General features: G+C 40.2%; 1 protein-coding gene across 2 annotated transcripts in view; it reads right to left on the minus strand.

Annotated features, from left to right (window-relative positions):
* Nucleotides 1–22,859, minus strand: part of agbl1 (AGBL carboxypeptidase 1) — a 158,173-nt gene that overhangs the window by 122,906 nt on the left and 12,408 nt on the right. For both annotated transcript variants that reach the window (XR_013767155.1, XM_079163217.1), the window contains exons 2-6: nucleotides 22,104–22,177; nucleotides 14,050–14,113; nucleotides 11,616–11,762; nucleotides 5,251–5,382; nucleotides 3,694–3,787 (exon numbers count right to left, since the gene is read on the minus strand). Coding sequence is in view for 1 of the 2 variants with exons in the window: in XM_079163217.1 (XP_079019343.1) it covers nucleotides 3,694–3,787; nucleotides 5,251–5,382; nucleotides 11,616–11,762; nucleotides 14,050–14,113; nucleotides 22,104–22,177 (511 nt within the window). In the remaining variant the exon portion in view is untranslated. The remainder of the gene's footprint in view (nucleotides 1–3,693; nucleotides 3,788–5,250; nucleotides 5,383–11,615; nucleotides 11,763–14,049; nucleotides 14,114–22,103; nucleotides 22,178–22,859) is intronic.

The raw sequence follows: 22,859 nt of genomic DNA on the forward strand, positions 1-22,859 counted from the left end.
TTATTTGTACTTAGCTTCAGGCCTGGGTTTACTTTCTGTTCAGATTTTTAAAGTGTCATACGATATATTGAACATACGTACTGTTATCGCATGATTTGTCAAGGCAGTTGATCAAATCCAACAGAGGTGACAACAGAAACTCTCCTCCACACTAGTAGTTACTAATCAACATGCGTGTTAATTAAATAATTGTGTAGAAGGTGAGCGACATACAGTGCCATCCTCTACAATAAAATAACGAAATACTAGGGAAGTCCCCGACCAAGGATTTACATGGTCGAATCTGATTGGTCAAGTCTTGCCTATCGTCGAATTATGTTTTGTTGTTTTTGCTCATCGTTCCCCTCTGTTTAGCTATATAAGCTATTCCAACTTAAAGCTTATTTTTAAATGCCTACATGGTCATGCTCCTTCCCTGCTTAATGAATTTGTTACAAGACACCAGCACACCAGTGGAGTGAACACACGGCCTCAGAAAACGGGAACTGTCGCATTGCATTACGCAAAACCTCATTTGGACAATCAGTCTTCTCTGTTAAAGAAGCAAAACTATGGAACTGTCTACCAACTGAGTTGAAATTGCAACACAATTTTAATGTTTTTAATAGAGGTATTAAATCATGGCTAAAAGAGAAACAACGTTCTCACACCTATCACCCCTGTAAACACACACAAAGCCTCCTGTGGACAGCTGTTGTAAATTAGCGTTTCGCTACACAGTGCATCTGATCCTTGTGCATAAATGTATGTTACAATTCTAATGCCACTGTGGTGTCCATATCAAATAAAATAAACACAACATAACATTCATCCATAGAAAAACAGTAAAAACTAAAAATGTCTAGCCTAGATACATTTGACTATCCCATAGCTGTTTCAGAATAATGGGCAGCGCTTTTTGTTTGTAGGGTGTGTGTGTGTGTAGACATGGCACTGTCTGAAGTAATGAAAGCATCAGACACGGCTTCTCAGCCCGCTTGATGTTAGTGGTTGTAAGTAAAACAATCTGCCTTAGTTCCATTTCCAATCCATCCCATGAATAAAACGATTTAATGCTGAATGCAGTCATGTTTGAACACGATGTTGCATTGTGGCGTATTTCACTTCACGGAGGTCACAACAGCTGCCGGGGCCTAAACAGACTGGCTTCTACTCACCGTGGTCGATGGGTCAACAGAATTTGTTATGGAAAATAATATTTATAAACCGCACCTGAATGTGGTTTACTTTGGCGTTTAAAACGTTTTAAGGTTGTACATGTGTTCTACTGCATTTTGCCCTGTGTCGTAAATAATAAGTCGGCAAACGGAAAGGCAACTAGGGAAGGTTGCCACGTTTGAGTCTATGATATATTATGGGTAGTATATTATGAGTCAGTACAAGTGACATTACGAATTTGAGTATCCCCGTACCCTCCATTTAAAAACTACTCATATTAAAACCTGTCAAAGTCAAATACGTCTTGGTATTCAACGGTAGCTCAAACCTGCAACAATTTAAAAGAGGATAGTAAAGAGTGCTGCGGTGCCTAGCAGTCTAACCGAGGGGACTGGGAGATTAAGTGCTGTTGACAGTTGAGAATAGATGGACAGATTTAGTTGTACAGCTGACTGACTGACTTTTACTGCTTTAAAAGTGTGCACCGCAGCCATCCGGCATATCTAACGGTTGCCATATCGTAGCTATAATTGGATAAATCACTGTGACAGACATGTCTAACTGCCTCTCACTCTTTGGGGGAAATAGCAAATCTCCTGCCTCGTTGCTCCACTTACATCGCAGAAGTTCACAGCTGCCAATTCTAACAAATTATCCAAAGTATCAGGCTCTGGAATCCCAGAGTCTTCTAATTGTGTTATGACAATTAACAGCTGGCTTCTGCATGAAAATAATACAGAAGACTCACCCTGAGGGCTATAAATTTGTGTCAGAGCATCCGATTCCCTCACACCACCGGGGAGTTTCATGTTCACCAGGGGCTGGTATGCCTGGGATCAAGCCAGGCAGAGAGAGGCCGGTACTTCCAGTGCTCTTGGCATGCCCCACTGGGTATACTGGAGGATGCTAGCCATTTGAGCCAAATGCCATCAGTTCTGACAGAGACAGATGGGAAGGAGACATACGAGCTAAGAAGAGAAGGACGGTAGCCTAAGTAAGAGCTGGAGTCTACGCACAAGTTCCATGATGTGTTGAGACCAAGAATATGTTAATACAATGATGATGTTTCCCTGTAAACTGTAATACTGCCATGCAGTTTGTGCATGGAGATGGTGTGCATTTCACATATCTGGCTCTAATGAACCAGACAGTTCATAATTCCCATCACGCCAAAAGTCTGCAGCTCCACAAGCGGCCTCTGTGATGCAGTCTAGAAACATGTTATGTTTTGAGGGTTTTGTTATTTTGCATTATGTTTTTCAGGTTGTCCGTCCATCCTGTCCTTTCTTGGGAACACAATATTTCAAGAACACCTTGAGGGAATTTCTTCCAATTTGCACAAACATCCTGCCTGTACTCAAGGATAAACCTATTCGATTTTAGTCACTGTGAACCTCACGTCCGTACCATTCTTGTGATATCTCTGGAACGCCTTGGGTGGAATAAATTTGGCATAAACATCCACTTTGGCGAGCTGACGAACTGATTTTGTATTCAGTGGTCAAAGATCACTGTGACCTCAAGTCTCATGATCGCCTACAACCCTTAGATGGTAATTCTAGTTATTCGTTGATCCTTATATGTAAAAAAAAAAGCATTAAAGTGGACTTTGATTTTGATTTTGTCTGCACACTAAAAAACATGCTGTGGGCATCACCAGTATCCACAGCAATGGAAATACAGTGATTAGCTCTTGTTGGGACTAAACACTGGTCTGACAGCGTCCTAGAGGATTTTATTTCATGCTGTGGGTCAGCCAGGGGCCATAACCCCCATCGACTGTCACTCATTTACACAGTAGCTGACACTTGCAAGCTAAGGCTGCTAGGCTAGCTTGGAGGTGATGACTAAGTGCTAATTTTGAACTGTACTGTTGTCAACCTCCTGACAACCAAACTTTTGTTTGGTATTTTTAATTTCCCCTTGCTATTTGTTTTTACTGTATAATACAATAATGTCACCAGTGTGTAACAAAGTATAACACTGTTCATTTCAATGCCTGAAAATTGCTGTGCAGACACAAAGTTGCAAACAATTTAATTGTTTGCAACTTTTCATGACTCTGTATAAATGATCCTTGCTCCATACTCCAAACTTGGCGTGTCTCAAATCTGAATAAAGTTTGAAAATATATTCTCAATGTCCTCAAACAAGAACTTCCTAATTAGCAGGTACTATCGCAAAAAAAATGGTCAAATGTACATGCCATATTAAACTACAAATGCCCACCATCTTGTTTTTACACTGAGAAGTGTATTGTGCTTTTGTTACCTATAGATGGCATAAATAATGATTCTACAGACAACAAGTCTAAGTTAAGCAAAATTGAGCATAAGGTGCTGCAAACCCAAAATGTAATATCCGCATATGAGGACACAGGGTCGCAAGAGGTATCTGTCCTTCAGTCAGTAGTGTCTAGGGACTGTTTGTGACCACTTTCTCCAGTTCGGTTCTCCTGTCCTGGCATAAGTCACCAAGAGATACGGGCATGTAAGGGTATCACTGGCAAACACAAAAAGCACTGGGTATACATACTTGATGGCGTGCAGATGTTTGGTAGTATACTGGGGGATGAGGCAATAGATGACATCCAGTCCATGGTTTTCTCCAATTAGGTTTGCTGTAGAAACTGTAAGGAAAAGTTGTGACAAACTGAAAACATGACCGCGAAAAGTAAAAAGTAGTAGTGTAATGCTTATTGTTTTAATCGATCAAAATGAATGAGTTTTGAATCATCAGTTAATGATAAAGAAGCGCAAAATGTAGCTAAAAATAAAAAAAGGCCTCCTGGTTGCAAGTCCTGTGTATGTTTGAGCTGCCCAGTCTCTGTCACATTTTATACTACATCCCTTGTTTAGAGCGTTGCATATTCATGCTGATGTGTTAACATGTGTTTAAATGCACATCATTTTTAATTGTCGTAATATGACAGTGCTTTGTATACCTGTAGTGATAATTGTATCTACATGGTAGACAAATGATACACGAAAAGCAATCTTATCGCAAAATGACTTACAAATTGTCGTGTCATTCATACGCCAACTGGTGAGAGCGGGCTGTGATATCAAAGAATGAACCACCTTCCTTACGTCACTATGCACTTGTGCTATTTGCACCTGCTCCTCAGACAAACTGTGCTTCCAGGCTGCTGAGCCTGTTTGATAAATTACACGACACATGTCTTCTTAGCAGAGGAGCTGTGAATCATGTTACTGGGTAGAAAAGAGGGAAAGGTCAACTCCACTAGATGTAATTCATGCCAGAGTTATGGGTTACTACTGGAGTCCCGGAAGTGAGAACAGTCTGAAAATAAAAAACATTAAAACAAATGATGATTCAAAAAACATTTTCATTTTTACCACGTTTCGTCCTTTACTTGTTGCTTATAAAGTAATGATAATGTATAAGAAGATTCAAAGCACACACGGCTGAAAATTACTGCAGCATTGGTTGTTAATATTTCCAGTTTGTGTGTTTGGTTTGATGCTACTTCACTGACATCTAGTGGGTGAACACTGCTCACACTGTATTGACTCTGAGTGCTCATATAAGCAACAAGGATTATAGTAAATGTAAGAGGAAATAAATAGTTGATACAACAATGTGGGAAGTTGGAAGTACTGAGACAGTGAAAGATAAACGGGGGAGGAACGTTTGCAGAGTGAAAGTGAAGCATAAATCATTTCAGTGAGAGCCCTGTGTGTGTGTGTGTGTGTGTGTGTGTGTGTGTGTGTGTGTGTGTGTCTTGTACTTGCTACATAGAGAGGACTGGAACAAGTTATTAACTACAGAGTGATGACATTTTTGGAAATGAGGACATTTTGGCCAATCCTAACTTCTTCAAAGGCATTTCGAAGGTTAAGACTTGACTTCAAGTTAAACTTGGGAATAGGTCAGGTTTAGGGGATAGGGAATGCATTATGTGGTTAAGGGTCCTCACAAAGATAGAAGTACAGATATGAGTGTGTGTGTTTATGTTCCTAACTTTGGGGGTATATTTCAGATCAAAGACTAGTGAATTGCAGAAGGCTTGTCCAGTTGTGGACGGGAGCTGTGTCCCCATTTGTGAAAAAGTTATGCGTGCGTGTCTACCTGATGAAGAGAAGACTTGGATCACCCAGAGACAGGCTGCGGCCCTCCTGGCATGTTTGACATTGTGTCTGAGCAGATTCAGAGTCAGCAGCGCAGCTCCAGCGTCCTCTGCCTTCACACCTATACGGCGATCTGCAGAAGAAACACAAACATTGAAAGTATTCATGAATGTGTAGACAGAGCAACGTCAAGATGAACAGCATAGAATCAGCTGAGCAATGTAGTTTAGGAGCTCAATATTGATCAATATTGATCCAGCTCACCTGTGTGTGGTTCTTTTTCCCTACACATTACTGTGGTAATTATTGCCATGACCACACACATTTTCAGAAATGCAGGATTGTTTTAAAATATATTCTGATACTAATTACCTCCTAAAATAATTGTAATCAGTATCCTTATCCAAGTATCACCATAAACCTGTTATGCACAACGCCCCCAAATTCGGGGGCTCTCGGACTCAGAGGGGGTAGCATATACCGTCGAAAAAATGTACATATCGAGAGCGAATATAATGCATGTATACATGTTATATACCAGATTAAACAGCAACATTGTACACACTCCAAACACAATTATACACAACTAATATAAGCAACTAGAAGATGTACCACAATATCACGTATTTTTCACCACGAGTCGGCGAGCTATGCACTCCGCTTCGATATTCCAAAAAAGGCTAACGGCTAATATGGACCACCAATAGATCGCAGAGCATGAGAATTCGTCAAAGAATCCAGAGATATCTTCAGAATGTCTCTCCGTGAAACCAGTACAGAGCTGTGAGCAAACAAACGCCAGAACAACAAACCGCTTCACCGAAAACAAAATCACAGCAGTACCTCACCTTTACTCTGAATCATGAAAAGACCGGCATAATTCCCTGTTTGTCGGCTAAACACTGTTGCTACGTATGGCCTGTGTGTTTCTCATCTGTTTCCTGGAGAACGGGGGGGGGGGGTCAACCTAACGTGTGGGACCCCCGATTTTTACTGGCTAAAGACTCTGTCAATCAACACCAGGCTACTACTACCGCATTCCTGAGACTCTGACGCGTCAAAAGAGGTGTCATTTTCTAAAATTGACCAATCATAGGTAGGGATGGGTATCGTTTGGGTTTTTTCCGATACCGGTGCTAAAACGATACTTTTAAAACGATACTGGTGCCTAAACGGTGCCTGAACCGATACTTTTTTTATTGCCAAGTCAAATTTAACAATATATTTAACTGTTTAAAGTATACTATACATATTAGTGCTGGGCAACGATTACAATTTTTAATCGCATGGATTTTTTGCGATTAATCTCATTGTTATGGCAAAGTTCAATAATTAATTCAAAGGTATTGTATTGTGCACTTTTATTTTAAAAGTACTGCTATATGAACAAAAGTGCAATAACATTTGGTTTGCAAACACTTTAAACAAATAAGGTTCTTTTTAACAGCAGTATTCCCTTTACACAGTAGCAGTTCTATCTCTTCACTATCTGTGCTCAGTGTGTGACTTCATGTGAAACGTTCCACTGCTGTGCAACAGGAATACAATGTTTCAGCACGTTTCATCTAAATGTGTGTCGTCTTCATGACAGAGCATGTGAATGCAGCTCTACTGTTCATCAATATAATGCTGTAACTCAGAGGTGATGATGGTTACCCAGCGATCAAAGAATAAAGACACACTTACGCACAATGTAGGTGTATTTTCCCTTTAACTCACGAGATGCAGGTAGCATGTTTTATACTTAATGTGAATTTAATTCATACTTTGTTGGCATCTTATTCTGAAAACCGGATGTTCCTCTGAAGAAACCGGATGTTGTCTCACATTAAATCTTTCCGCTAACTTTCAAAGTCCTTCGCTCGCTCCCGATCTGTGCCGTTTGAATGCGTTTACCGTGAATTTCAGCGTATAGGTCACTAACATGTAAGTGTCTGCTGAGTTGACCACGGAGACCTGAGTGTCTGCTGACTTTACCGCAGTGATGTCCAGTGGTCTCCATTCCTCCACCGCTGCCAGTGAGCAACGGACTTTCAAAATAAAAACAGCCACACTTTTGACCGTTTACCTTTCGGCATTTTCTCTGTTAAAAGGTTGATGGCTAGCTAGCTGCTGTAGCTATACAAACGGTAGCTATCGTTACCTGCTGCCAGGACGGAGTCATCAGAGTAGTGTTAAAAAAAGTATTTCAATCGGCTCAGGCACCGAAAAGAAGCACCGAAATCTGCGTTGCGGTCCGGTAGGTACCGGTCGTATAGGTACCGGTGCCAATATGGCTGGTTTCAGTACCCAACCCTAATCATAGGCTAGCAGAGCCTCACATACACACAGTCAAACTGCAGTCAGACGAGAATGGATCCATGGTTTACAGCAGTGGTCACCAACCTTTTTAAGCCCAAGATCCCTGACCTCTGCCTTGGTGACAGGCAAGATCTACTTATTGAGGCGTTGAGAGAAAAAGACTTTCCAGACTGTACTTACAACTTGAGGCTTTTTATTTGGCCTAATTGTAATTGAATGAAATCAAACACTTTGGTCCAGCTTTCAAATTGATGTGACCAAGAACACACTAAATTACTTAATTTCAGTGCAACATAAAAAGGAAATTATTTGTTAACCGCACACAATATGAACAAGAAAAAACACATTTGCAATGAGCAGGCTGGATGAACTACCAATATTAACTGTTGTATTTATCAACTGACGTTACAACACAACGCTGACAACATTTTCAGTCAGTGCAACTAATGTAAGTGCAGTTCAGCTCTGTGTCCCATCACAATGCCATCAGAAGTCATGTGACTCAAGTCAGTGTGATGCTGTGACTGAACACTGTGAGTGCCTTGTAGTTCGGTTCATAAGCACAGACAGCCAGTCTGAGGCAGTCTGTGAGGTGTCTGTCTCCTTACCTCCTTATCCCTCACTCCCTACCCTGGTGTTCTCATGTTTCCTTACCTCCTCCTCCCTCAATCTGTCCCCGTTGTTTTAAAGCTAAATAAGTTGTTAGCATGACATCATCCAGCTAGCCAAACCTGTCTGGTGCAGCTAGTAGAGAAGCTTCATGTTCTGCTTCCCTTTCCCGCTAGTCTGCTGTCTGATTGTGAGGTCAGGCTGATCTGGGATCAGCTCTTTAACTGCAGAATCTCCGCCAAACTTCTCCTCTCAAACGGGTCTTGGAGGAGCAGTGCTCGCGCTCGCCTGTAGAGACTTCTCCTGACGAGAACGCGCAGCTTGGGGCCAAATCGTTTTGGCCCCAAGCTGAATCTATTTGAGGATGCTGATTGGCTAAATTGTATGTCACTCATTTATATCTTTAATCAGCAATTGGCTAAACTGCTTCATAGACCCGCCTCGGTGGGGCCACCAGTTGCGCGTTCTGAGACGTGCACACAAGCGGAGATAATGAGCAGACAGGCTGCAGACAAAATCCCCTTCAAAATAAAAGCACAGGATTTTTTTTTCTTCTTTTTTTAAAAATGTATTTTAATTTCATTTTGGAGAGCGACAGGGAAAGTCTCCGAGATCGACCTGTCGATCGCGATCGACGGGTTGGCGACCACTGGTTTACAGCCTTAGAGAGGATTCTGGCTCTCAAAATGATGCCAAACTGCTGTATTTGGATAGATTGAACACTATTAGTGATAGAACAAGTGAAATATATAGTTATGTAGTATATAAAAGCACAATGGAACAGCTGGTTCCTATGATGAAATAATATCAATAAAAGTGCTTTTTTTTCAGGCAAACCTGAAACTTTTCAATTTGAGCTGTGTTCCATCTTCATTTACAACATATACACTTATATTTACACATCTGAACAAATATCACAAGTGTTACCATTGTTATAACATAAAAATTATTCAAATAGACCTTGTAGTTAGAGATTTACACTCTTTAGTATGGGTATGCAATTTTCGAACAGAGGCCTAAAAATAGGGCTTGTGTTTATTAAAGTAACGTAACTTGATTACTTTCTTTAACTTCTAAAACTTACAAGTAGCCAGTTTCGCATTTAAGAACTGGTGTAATGTGTGCTCGCCTTCTGGCTCTGGTCAATACACGAGCAGCTGAATTTTGTATGAGTTGAAGTTGATCGATGGCTTTTTTTGGGTAGGCCAGAAAGTAAAGCATTACAGTGGTCGAGTCTGCTAGTAATAAAAGCATGCATTAGTTTCTCAATATTGGCTTGGGAGAGAAACGGATACTCTGTCAATATTTCTCAAGTGATAAATGGCAGTTTTGGTTACAACATGGATGTTGGCATGAAAAGTAAAATTAGAGTCCATGATAACACCCAGGTCTTTAGCCTGGTGCCTGGGACTGAGTGCCAATGACTTCAATCAAGAAGTCGGTTTCTCTCACCTCCTGGTTGAGCTGAAGGAAGATCTAAGCGATCCAAACATTAATATCTAAAATACATTTGTGGAGGGCATCAATAGGGCTCACATCATAAGGAAACACAGCAATGTAGAGCTGAGTTTTATCACCATAAATGTGAAAATTGATGCCATATGTCTTAATGAAACTGCAAAGGGCCAGCATATAAAGACTAAAAAGAACTGGGCCTAGGATTGTGCCTTGTGGTATGCCACAGTTGATATTGTATTTCTTAGAGGAGTGTTTATTGAGGGCAAAAAGATATTCTCCACCTGCCCATTAAGATATAAATCACTTTCAAACTGACACACTTTTATATAGTCTGTCTATAACAGTGGTGGGCCGTCAGGGCCAGCAAAGCCTTCTCTGCTGGCCTCAACAGAATCACAAAGTTATAGCTATTTTATTATTTAATAATTTTTCATAGATACACTACATGTATTCTAATTATTAGGCCTGCGGGAAACCAATTGCAGTTTAAGTAAATGGGGACGATATTGTTGATTGTCATAGTCTTCAACCAATCAGATATTTAGTTTGACATGTTGGGCGTATTCTTTGACGTACCAGAGCTTTCTGGGTGGCCTAGCCGAGTACGTCAGCATTAATGTATGCCGTGATTGGTCAGTGGGCTAGTGTGACTGTTGTGAAACTAAAGCTAGCTAGCAGAAGTTAGTAGTAGTAGTAACAGTTCAAGTTGAAAGATATGTAAGAAGTTATGACATTGACATGACATTTTTAGCATTTTGCTTGGTGTAGATTCTTTTTTTTTTACTTAGCTTTGTTTTTTTAACACTCAATGGCTGAAGGAGGAGGAGAAACGGATTTCTCGAGAAGGACATTTCAAGAAAAGCTGGATAACAGCTCTGGCCCAGCCAGGAAAAGGATTTGTGCGTCACTTTCAGTCCAGCAACTACAAACGGTATTCCTGGCTGACAGCGTCGAAGAAGCGCTGCACATTTTATGGCTGGGAATGCGTTTTATTATTTACAACTGAGCGTCTTGGTGTTTGGAGCTACTTTGGATTTGCTAACCTGAGTTGCCTGACCAAGGCAGCAACAAGACACCATAGCACGACAGGACACTTACAAGCAAACACTTAGTACAAGCAAATTTGAATGGTCCGTGCCCTTAAGTGTGCGGCGGAATGCCTGTTTTAGCGCCGCAGTGTTGCTGGATTGATTTGTCATGTTATATTGTTGTCATATGTGACTGGTTCTTGTGAGTTTGTTCTTGTCATTGTGTTAATTACGTTGATTTTGACTCTATGCATTGTACGTTAATGACGAAGCATCCCGTCATGCGCGTATTCATGTATCTGCAATCTGAAGTTAGTGTATTTGTAGGTGTTGAGCTTCATTTTTACACAAAACAAATAACCTGTAGGGCTAAGGGTTCGGACATTTGGTTCTCTGTTTGGGCTTTTGTTGTCTTTTACAAAGCAGGAATTATGGTCTGAAGAAATGGGGATTGTGTGGTGATTGCTTTAGCCCAGTTTGAATCCGCAGGAGTAGCTACCTAAACGCTGCGGGGAGAGTTTGTAACAGTGTGCTGCTGTTAGTTTTCCTGCTAAGCTAGTTTAGCGCCTCCCAGAACACACATGCCTCACCAGAGTACAATGTTGTTCTTCCGTGGTGGGCGTGTCATACAGCACGTCTGAGAGATCATTGGGCCTAATTTTGATGGAAGAAAAAATAAATTGGAACTGAGGGAACATAGGCCTGACCCCAGGTCTGCTATCCTCTATTGGTCAGATAATGTGTAATGCTAATGGTATGTACCAGGCTATGATTCCCTTCTGAATAACCAAAAAGGTGCTAGTGGTTACAGTATGTCATCCAATCAGCATGTCCTGTACAGGCTAATTAGGTCACCTTTAAAAGAAACGTGGCTCTGGTGTCATTGAAGTTTGGTCAAAGTGTCAAACATTTGGGTTTTTATCCATCATCATCCATTTTTTTTGCTTTTCATCTTTTTATTCATCCTCACCTCTTTGTCCAACTTTAGCCAGCAGGTGCAGCAGCGGCAGCAGAAGGGTGTAGTTGGGGCTGAAACTGCGGCCGGTGTTGACCAGCGCAGTAAGCAAGGCCTCGCTGCCACCTTTACTGATCATGTAGTGGATCCGACGATCTGTACCTGAATAGAAAGAGATATAGCGGTGTGTCCCCTGCTGGAAAGAATTCCACAGAAACCAAACAACTGCAAACAAAACTAATTCTTTGTTGGGCAGAGAAAAACTGTTTGATTTAAAAGGAAGGCTGGTGGGGCAAACTAGTCTTTTCAGTGGTCTGGCACATTTTATTTTTTGTTGTTGGCTCTGTGAGCAGATTAGATTGGAAATAAAACACAGACTTTGAGGCTTAAGTGTTGACTTTCAGTCTTACTTTGAGGTAATTTCAATTCACAGCAGAGTGGAGTGGAGGAAAACCCAGCATTGTTCAAGATGCAAGTGTTTTTCCAGCCACCTTCTTTCAATAAGCATTTTCAATTTGCACTTAAAAAAACCTAAAAAAAACCAAGTGTGTCTGAGGTGGATAAAAGCAGAAACAGACTTGGTAAAAAAATGATGACCTAAAGCAAATGAGTTTAACATCAATGGAGAGCTGAAAACCACCATTTCTCTACCGAAAGCTTGATTGGGTCCTGTCAGATGCCTAAGAGGTCTACTCCATGTGTCTGAATGGTCTTTCATGCTTTTAGGTTGTAGCGTTTTACAAATAGATGTTATTTACTATTGTACATGGAGAACAAAATGCTGTACAATGGTTCAATCAAAATGACAGTTGAAAGGGCAGAAAGAGACAACCGTTGAATAAGAACAGAAGAAATCACCATTCATTGGCAAAAGAAACTGGAAAATTAGCATTAAAATGTGTGCAGAGGAAAAGCTTCCTGTTTCAGTGTCAACTGCTGTATATTGCAGCCATAACAAGCTGGAATTAACAGGCAATGCGTTGCTTTAGCAAAGCTCTTCTTTAAACTTCACAATAGAAATAGAGGGTTAGCACTATTGGAATATCAACTGAACATTCTTTCGAGTGACAAATCACAGTGTAAACCTATTCAATCTAACCACTGAGTAGACTGGAGAGAAAATCGGACTAACTAAATATTTAGAGACTAGTTGCACTGTGGTGGTTGAATAGTGATCAAGGGTCAATTACACTTTTCTGGACAGGAAGACATGTATTTAACATCCAACCTCCAACAGTATTTGTAATTGAATGAAATCAATCACTTTGGTCCAGCTTTCAAATTGATGTGACCAAGAACACACTAAATTACTTAATTTCAGTGCAACATAAAAAGGAAATTATTTGTTAACCGCACACAATATGAACAAGAAAAAACACATTTGCAATGAGCAGGCTGGATGAACGACCAATATTAACTGTTGTATTTATCAACTGACGTTACAACACAACTCTGACAACATTCTCAGTAAGTGCAACTAATGTAAGTGCAGTTCAGCTCTGTGTCCCATCACAATGCCATCAGAAGTCATGTGACTCAAGTGTGATGCTGTGACTGAACACTGTGAGTGCCTTGTAGTTCGGCTCATAAGCACAGACAGCCAGTCTGAGGCAGTCTGTGAGGTGTCTGTCTCCTTACCTCCTTATCCCTCACTCCCTACCCTGGTGTTCTCATGTTTCCTTACCTCCTCATCCCTCACTCCCTACCCTGGTGTTCTCATGTTTCCTTACCTCCTCATCCCTCACTCCCTACTCTGGTGTTCTCATGTTTCCCTACCTCCTCATCCCTCACTCACTAACTGTCCGTGCTGGATCTGTCCCCGTTGTTTTAAAGCTAAATAAGTTGTTAGCATGACATCATCCAGCTAGCCAAACCTGTCTGGTGCAGCTAGTAGAGAAGCTTCATGTTCTGCTTCCCTTTCCCGCTAGTCTGCTGTCTGATTGTGAGGTCAGGCTGATCTCGGATCAGCTCTTTAACTGCAGAATCTCCGTCAAACTTCTCCTCTCAAACGGGTCTTGGAGGAGCAGTGCTCGCGCTCGCCTGTAGAGACTTCTCCTGACGAGAACGCGCAGCTTTGGCCCCACTCTGAATATATTTGAGGAGGCTGATTGGCTAAATTGTATGTCACTCATTTATATCTTTAATCAGCAATTGGCTAAACTGCTTCATAGACCCGCCTCGGTGGGCCCACCAGTTGCGCGTTCTGAGACGTGCACACAAGCGGAGATGATGAGCAGACAGGCTGCAGACAAAATCCCCTTCAAAATAAAAGCACAGGATTTTTTTTTCTTCTTTTTTTTTTAATTTATTTTTATTTTATTTTGGAGAGCGACAGGGAAAGTCTCCGAGATCGACCTGTCGATCGCGATCGACGGGTTGGCGACCACTGCCCTACATGATATTGCCATGTCAAATGCACTTCAGTGGTCAAAAGCTGATCTGAGCTTACCAGCAGACAAAAGTTCATCCAGGACATTGAGGATATTTAAGGTGCTCTCCACATCTCCTGCATTCTGCAGAGACAAAAAAACAAACATAAAAATATACAATGAATGCAAAGTACAACAAATATTATGAAAAAATAATGCCTAACCTCAATCTGCATTAATGCAGTGAAATGCACTTTGGTGGCCTCTATACAAGTTATTTTTTGTTTCAGATTCAGCACATACTAAAATGCATGGGGCCCCAAGGGGAGACTACCTACCATGATGCGACCCCTCAGGCCTGTGTGAGGGCGAAAAAATAGCTGCCCGGCTAGAAGCTGTAGAGATCTAGGTTTTCATGGGCCTATCTGATTTACTCTACATGTTGATGGACCGCCCAATCTACCCTGAGGAGTTTCCCATCCGAAAGTTCACATTGGTCTCACTGTGACTGAAGGTGCACTGGTATTTGTGGCTGATTAAATTCTGCTGCTCCATCAGAAATCTGTTGGGTTAGCTAAACATCACCCTCATTAGAATGTGTTTTGAATGAAGAGGTCCTCGCCGGTGGCCAACTATCTGCCCGTTTAAATAGGGACAAAGTGCAGAGTTGTGTTGAGTTACTGTAATGAGAGACAGCTACTAAACACAGAGGTAACCGCATCTGTGATTATGGAACAAGTTATGTAAAATGTACCTATTGACCATCTGTAGCATCCTGCCACCTACTTCTGCAGCCAAGTACAACGCAGATCCCTTTGGGTTGGGCTCGGTATGTCTCTGATAGGGCCTGGGGACATGGGGTTCTCACATTTAACCAGTGGTGGGCCGTCAGGGCCAGCAAAGCCTTCTCTGCTGGCCTAAACAGAATCACAAAGTTATAGCTATTTTATTATTTAATACATTTTAAACATCATACTGTATTGAAGAAGAATTGAAACTAGAGATTGAGACCATAAACTCATGTTTACAATGTTTACTGAGGAAATAAATCAAGAGAGAAGTAGAGTCATTTTCTCATAGACTTCTATACAACCAGACTTACTTTGAAGTACTTAGGAATCATCTTAGACTCAAATTTGATAAACTAGTGCGTAATATCAGCAAAAAAGTTAAATCAAATCTCAACTGCTTCAGATTCATCAGAAAATATCTGCCATTCAGCACAGCCCAGCTCTACATGCATGATGCCATGATATTCTCACACCTATCATACTGCATCACTACCTGGTCACAAGCCTCACAATCAACTATACAACCCATCATATCACTGTATAACCAGACATTAAAAATTATGGATAAAAAACCAATGAGGTGGCACCACTGTCAGATCTTAGAAAAACACAATATGTTCAGCTTTGAAAGCTTCATAAGATACTCCAACTTAAAGCTTATTTTTAAATGCTTACATGGTCATGCTCCTTCCCTGCTTAATGAATTTGTCACAAGACACCAGCACACCAGCAGAGTGAACACACGGCCTCAGTAAACGGGAACTGACGCTTTTTGTGTATGTATCTGTGGATATATTTTCTTTCTTTGTTCCTATTTTCTATTTGAACTTCTTTTCATTTCCATTTGAACTTCTTTTTAAAAAGAAAAAAAGCCTCCCGTGGACAGGTGTTGTAAATTAGCATTTTGCTACAAACACTTAACACAGTGCATCTGGGCTTTGTGCATAAATGTATGTTACAATTCTAATGCTACTGTGATGTCCATATCAAATAAAATAAACACAACATAACATAACATACTTTTGCTACCAGGAGGAGTCGCCCGCCTTATGAACCAACTTTTTATAGTGTTTTAAATCGTTTTTAACAGTATTTTTTTTTTACTTCACAGGCTAAAAAATGTCAGGTGGAACAACCACATATTTATAAAAAAATATATATTTTCCCAACATTTATTCAAACAGAAATTTTTTAGTTGAAGTATCCCTTCAAGCAGTGATTCTCAACTGGTGGGTCGCGATGCCTTGTAATGCTAATAGACACCCGTCATTTCACAGTACAGAAGAACACCCACACAGTTTGTTTTCATGTGCTAATTGAGCGAAACGCAAGTACAACACGGACTACATGAGATATGGATTTTTCTTACAAAAGAGGGCAAAAACCTCAGTGTGTTTTGTGCAGCAAGGTTCTGGCACAAGAAAGCATGAAGACGTCATTTGAAGCTCTGTCAAATTACACTATAAGTCAGGGGTATTCCATTCAAGTTCCAAAAGATCCAGATAGAGAAAATCTCCTAGTGCAAAGGTCCGGAACATTACAATATTATCTAACTTGCAGTATGTAGTGCCGTATATATGTGTGTGTGTGTGTGTGTGTGTGTGTGTGTGTGTGTGTGTGTGTGTGTGTGTATATATATATATATATATTCAAGAAGTCTAGCAGTAGTAACATCTCTGCGTAGTCAACAACTGTCAAATCAAATAAAGAAAGTACACATCAATTATATTTCAACAATTATTATTCTCAGTTTTCAAATTTAACTGGATGGATTATAAATAATACATAGAAATACATAAATAAATGTTCTCATTTCAAGTAAAATGAGGGCTGGATTAAAGAATAACTGATATAACAGAAAGCTTTTTAAAACATGCATCTTAAAATAAAGTAATTCATTTTAGAAAAATCAATTTCACTGATTTGTCCTGCAGCTTTAAATTCAGTTCATTCAGGTGTGAAGTGATGTCAATCAAAAAAGCCACAATATTATATTTTTCTCATCTTCTAATAAGATAAACTAGTGTGCGACTTTATCTGTGGTTATTAAACCACTTGTTTCTGCTCTATTCTCTCTGTTAATATCAATATTGGGCAATGATTTAAAGTGTTAGATTCTGATCATATTGGGCTCTTGGGTTTATTTTCTGTGAATTCATTTCAGATGTGAGTGGGTACACCGTGTGAAGATTTCACCTAAAGGAGTCTGTCCATTCTTAACCAAAGACTGGTCTCTCAGAACACTTCTCTCTCTTTGGAGATCATCTCGTGAGATGACATCTCTGACTCCTGTAACAATGTCCCTGCTCTGCAGTATATTTCCTCGTCTCAGCCCCGTGTGTCACGGTGTGTGAACACCTCACTCGAGTCAGGAAACTTGTCAGAATACTCATATTTGATATGCTGAGCTGCATCACATGATGTGTTAATTACAACGCATTGGTCGGTGTGTTTCCTGCCCCGCTGAACAAGTAACAAGCTGTAAACGCTGGAATAGATCCGCCGGTTAAAATAGAAGCGCTGCGTCAAAATGTAATAATTCTCAATTATCTATCGGTTTTAGGTCCTGGGTCCGGATACAACGGTGTCTGGGTCTGGATCCAGTCCGCCAATTGGTGACCCCTGCTATAAGTAGACGAATTGAAGACATGTCGGATGACATCAAACAACAGACCACAGCTCGAAGATATATATGAGAACTAAAAAACTGGCATAAAATATTCATTATTATCATGAAAGTGAATAATATATTTAACTCAACACTGTTAAATATTTGAAAAATTAGTAAATAATGTTAGAGCTTTAACTATGATGTCATATAGTGACATTCTTTGCAGTTGCTCCACCTGATTTACTGGTTGCTCCACCTGACATTTGCAACTTATTTCCAATTAAACAGACATCTACTAGGACACTAGCATTAGCTTTTGTTCTTGCTAACAACTTCATACGTATACATTTTAAATAGAATAAAGACATTTATGATACAATAACATGTTTCTAGTCTTACATTGGTTGTACTGCTCTGACATGAAAAGTGTACCAGCCTATAAGTTGAAAGTAGCTATTTTTATCTATTTAAAAGAGATATAAAAACATGTTCACTCTGCTATAAAGGTCAGTTGAGCTCCTCTAGATGATGCAATATCCTGTTTACTGTTCTGCACTTTAATTTCATAATAAAAGTCCCATCTTTACAGTTGTGCCACCCTGACATTTGAGAACATTCAAATTGTTGGACAAAAGTTTTTAAATTATCTCAACAGCTTAAAACTATTGGTATTTGTAAACATTTGGTTTATTTGAATTGTTTCAACAATAAAAGCATGCCATAGTATTTTATTTTGAATGTATTATTTAAATACCTTTAATAGTTTTCTTAGTCTGTTCATCTGCTAGCACAGGTGCAGCGCCTGACATTTTCAGGGTTTGAGGTGCCAAAACATAAAATATATATATTATTTGATTGTACTGAAAATGTATCACAACTGGATAGGTTTTATAGAATGAAATGATATAAGTCATGAATTGATACAATTATTTTAAAAGGAAATAGTGGACTCGGACACAAAAATATGCACGTCATGTCATTGACCCAATATACTACTGAAGTGGAGATTTGTGGGTCAGAGTCTAAGCGAAAGCGACCTTTGAAGACATTGATTGTAAAATGTCATACATTACTACAGGTGAATAGGGTAGACGTTGTACTAATACAGTGATTCTCAACCTTTTTTCAGTGATGTACCCCCTGTGAAATATTTTTTCAGCCAAGTACCCCCTAACCAGCGCAAAGCATTTTTGGTTGAAAAAAAGATCATCAGTGTCTGATTTATTAAACTGTCAACAGATTGCATTGTTTAGACCAGGGGTCTGCAACCTTTACTATCCAAAGAGACATTTTGCTCTATTTTCCACCAAATAAAATTTGTCTGGAGCCGCAAAAGCTATTTGATATCACAGCTTATAAAGTTTTATATTAATAATAAGAATTAATAATAAGAATAATTATAGAATAAGAATAAAGACACTTGTTGACATTTTATTGCTCTTTTACGTGTTATAACTCTGATGAAGAGGAGAGTTTGCTGCAGCAGTTGAGGAATCGCTCTTTTTCTCTCGTCTCCAGCGTGATACTTTCCAGTAAATGCTGTGTGCTTGTTCTGGAAGCATCTTTCAACATTACATTTTTTGTTGTTCACAAATTTCTCGCATACAGGTAAGCCAGCATCGTTCGCAGTGAAAGCAAATGAATACGTCCACGCAGAACTAAACTCTCTATTTTCCTCCGTGACTTTTCTGTTTTTGGATTTATCCATCGACAGTTTACCGAGGATGGAGGTCTGCAGATCATGATCAGCCACATGGAGGGAAAGGCGCTTAATATCGATGTAAGATGCAGGTGGCGGATCGCGTAGCGCGGCCGTTTTTCAATATATTACTATTTTACTCGACAGGGTTCGAATCCAGGTTGATGCGATCTTTCCATAAATATATTTTCTTCAATGTATTTCTTCATACGTGGCTGTGATGTAGTGCTCAATTATACAATCGTAATCCCCACAATATATATGAAATGTGGCTTTTAGATCTCCAGCAATATGTTTGTGAATGTGTGACGAACACAACACATGCACGGAAGGAAACCAGTAGGTTTGAAAACCAGTAGGACCGGCACCCACTGCATGCCCAGTGTACGCGAATAGTCACATGATATTCGTTTTCAGGTGTTTAAGTCTGGACGGAGATCATCTCAAACGATGCTTAAACACTGTGTGGACGGAGGACTCAGGGAGCCACAACAGAGGGGCCGAAGAGCAGCATGCGGCTCCGGAGCCGCCGGTTGCCGACCCCTGGTTTATGATAATTAAATTGAAAAGCCTACTGAATATAAAATTCAGTTTATGAACTTATAATAAATCTATTTAAAAAAAATCTCACGTACCCCCTGGAGTGCCTTCACGTACCCCCATTTGAGAACCACTGCAATAGATCACCATGACACTTCCCCAGTTGATTACGCACATTAAGACACTTATTTTAGTTTCAGTTTTCTGAAATTTAATCATGGATCATGAAAAACAATCTTTCTGGCTGGGGTGTCCCCCCTTAAAGCTCCCTGCTTCCTTCAGGACCACCTCATGTTGATAAGAGAGCAGAGGATATGGCCCAAATGATTTGTATTCATACGTCACCCCCACTCACCAAGGCTCCAGTGTCAACCACAAACCACATTACGCAAAGTGGCTCAGGTTTATTGCACATTTGATACATGTTTGATACAGCAATAACCAAATAACCAAATGTACTCAGACATGTACAGTGTTTTTACACACACATATTTGAAGCTATCTTTGGATTGTATGTGATTGAATGCATTACACAAAGGATATTTCCTTCCATTCTGTCATTGTTTCCTTCTGCTTCTCATGGGATATATGGTTTACGGCCACATTACGACAGCACTGGCCTACATTCTAAACGTTCTGGGAGCCGGTTGAAGTTGTTTACGTCTGCCATACCCGTGGCAAAGAGTAGTGCTGAGTTAAACATCCTTCACAAGAAGAAGGATTTGATATCAGCCGCTGGTCAGCTAGTTTGTTTGATTCATGGAAACGCTGTTAAACTAATAGCAACAGGGCTACGGGGTTGCTGCTTCCACCTACTCAGAACGTCGTTAAATAGAGTAAGCTGTAGCTTAAAAAATAAAAAAAACGGTTAGCAATATGATGCTAATGTCGTTTATCAGGCCAGATGAATCAAACTCTGTGACTGATGTTGCTCCAAGATGTTATTTCATCAGTATGTTCACTGAAGAGGTGTATAATCCAGAGAACTCAGATTATCTCTTGATTTAAAGCAACCACAGAAGCGCTGTAACTACATTACAAAGGATACGTGATAAATAAATGTATGTTGACAGCTGTCTCCTGGCTGAAAGATTGTTGTTTGATGGACCAATACTCCTGCCCCCTGTGTGTGCTTTTGAGGACTTTATACTTCCTCGTTCATGATCACATGGATAACATAAAAGAAATGTCTGTAGGTATAGCTACGAATTCTGGATGAGACCAGCATGCACAGAGCTCAGCTGCAGCCACTGGCTCATGTCATGAGCAGCACGTGTCCTTTGTCCCCCTTTTCTGAAAAAACGTCACGATGAGTCCATGAGTGCTGTTCTTTTACGCCTCGTGTGGACAATGCACACAAGCCTTGGTCTGCTCTCAGCTTCTTCTCTCCTCATGCCTCTGTGTGTAAGATGTTTGCGCGCCCCCCCCCCCAAGCATCACGGGCCGCTTCTCCGTCAGCGCCAGGCTTTGAAGCCTCTGCGTAGTGCGGCCTCGGGAGGATTCCGCTCAGCCGCCATTTTGGTCCGAGGCCTCTTGTACTTTTATATTGTGTAGTTTATCCCATTCTATTGTACATTTTCATATTTTTTATTTTTAATTATGTCTTATACTATTGCACTGTGTTTATTATCATGCACAGATCACCAAGCTAACTTCCTTGTATGTGCAAACACTTAATAAAGCATTTCTGATTGGGTTCCATTGGAAAGTTGTAAGTTTTCATTATTCATCAAAACATCTATATGTCATTTAATGTTCATTATAATCTAATGAAGTTTTAGACACAGACGAACGATACGTCTACAACGATGCACAGTGTTGACTATTCGGGTATTATGTGAAACCTCTAGTAAGTGGTCCTTCAGTTCAGAATGTTTTGGTTTTCCTAAATAAAACAAATTTAAAAATGAAACTTAAAATGTCCTCTCTGCACGTCTCTGAGAGACATATTATCTCCAAACCTGCACCGGACTCATCAGAGGGACTCTGGATTTCCAGGCCATGACATTCCTTTGCTTTTTATGAAAAATAAAAGATGGACGCCACATTGTCTCTTTCACATAACTACATGAAGTACTGTTGTTCAAAGTAGTACTACTTTAATACTTTAACTTCTTTTTCTACCTGAGTATTTCAACACTCTACCCACTCCTGCTTTTGATAATGCTGAAGGTCAATTATCAGAGAACACACTGTACTCTGAAATATCAGCATGCAGCAACAAATCCCCAAATCTACTTGGGAAACATAATTCTGCTGTTTATGGTCTCAGCACTTACAGTTTGACAATCTCACATATTGTGCTATGCGTTGAGTCGAATACCTCATGGTTTTATGAACTTTTATGAAAGAAACAACAAGCGTTCAGAACTCCTATAGTGTTTTGATGTGTGCAAAGAGAAGATAACTACTAACTAAAAAGTAAACAAATGAACAGCTCAGCCATGTTATTAGTTCTGCAACACTGTAAAACAACACGCTGTGGATCCCTACCTGCAGAGAGGAGAAGAGGACCTCTAAGCCGCTGGAGGAGCTGGTGGAGGCTGTCATGCTGGGTCTGCCTCTTTCTGTAGCGAACAGATAGACAAACAAACGGTTAACCAAACAGATGAAGAAACAATCAGACAGAAATATAAACAAACTATGAAACAGAAAGGTTCATTTATCTCAACAACAAGACCAACAAACTGTTAAACAGACAGATAAATAGACAAGCAAATAGAAAGATGAATAAACAGGCAGACAGAAATATAAGAACATGTTTAAAAAGACGGATAAATAAACCGGCAAATAGAAATATAAACTAACAGATAAACAGACGGAAAGACAAACAAACTGCTAAACTGACAGATCAATAAACAGGCAGGCATAAAGATTAACAAAGTGTTAAACAGACAGACAAGCAAATTAACAGGCAGACGGACTGACCAATAGACGAATAGAAAAAAACAAGACGGGGCAGCAGCACCGAGGCAAATCCAAAGTGTGTTCTCACCACTGTGCACACAGCGCCTCACACACACACAAGGAACTTAAAGCATCTGTCGCTCTCGTTTTCCTCTCTCACACAGAGACAGACGCGGCACATGCATTATTGCTGTGTCTAAGGAGAGAGAGCGACATGGAGACTCTCCCTGAATTAAACTTGGCTGGGAATACCTCCCAGGGCCAGTACGTGCGCGTGTGTGTGTGTGTGTGTGTGTGCGCGTCACTGTTGCGTACAAGTATATTCAATATGTGTCCAGTATG

This window comes from Pholis gunnellus (assembly GCF_910591455.1).
Source record: "Pholis gunnellus genome assembly, chromosome: 7".
Classification (NCBI taxonomy): domain Eukaryota; kingdom Metazoa; phylum Chordata; class Actinopteri; order Perciformes; family Pholidae; genus Pholis; species Pholis gunnellus.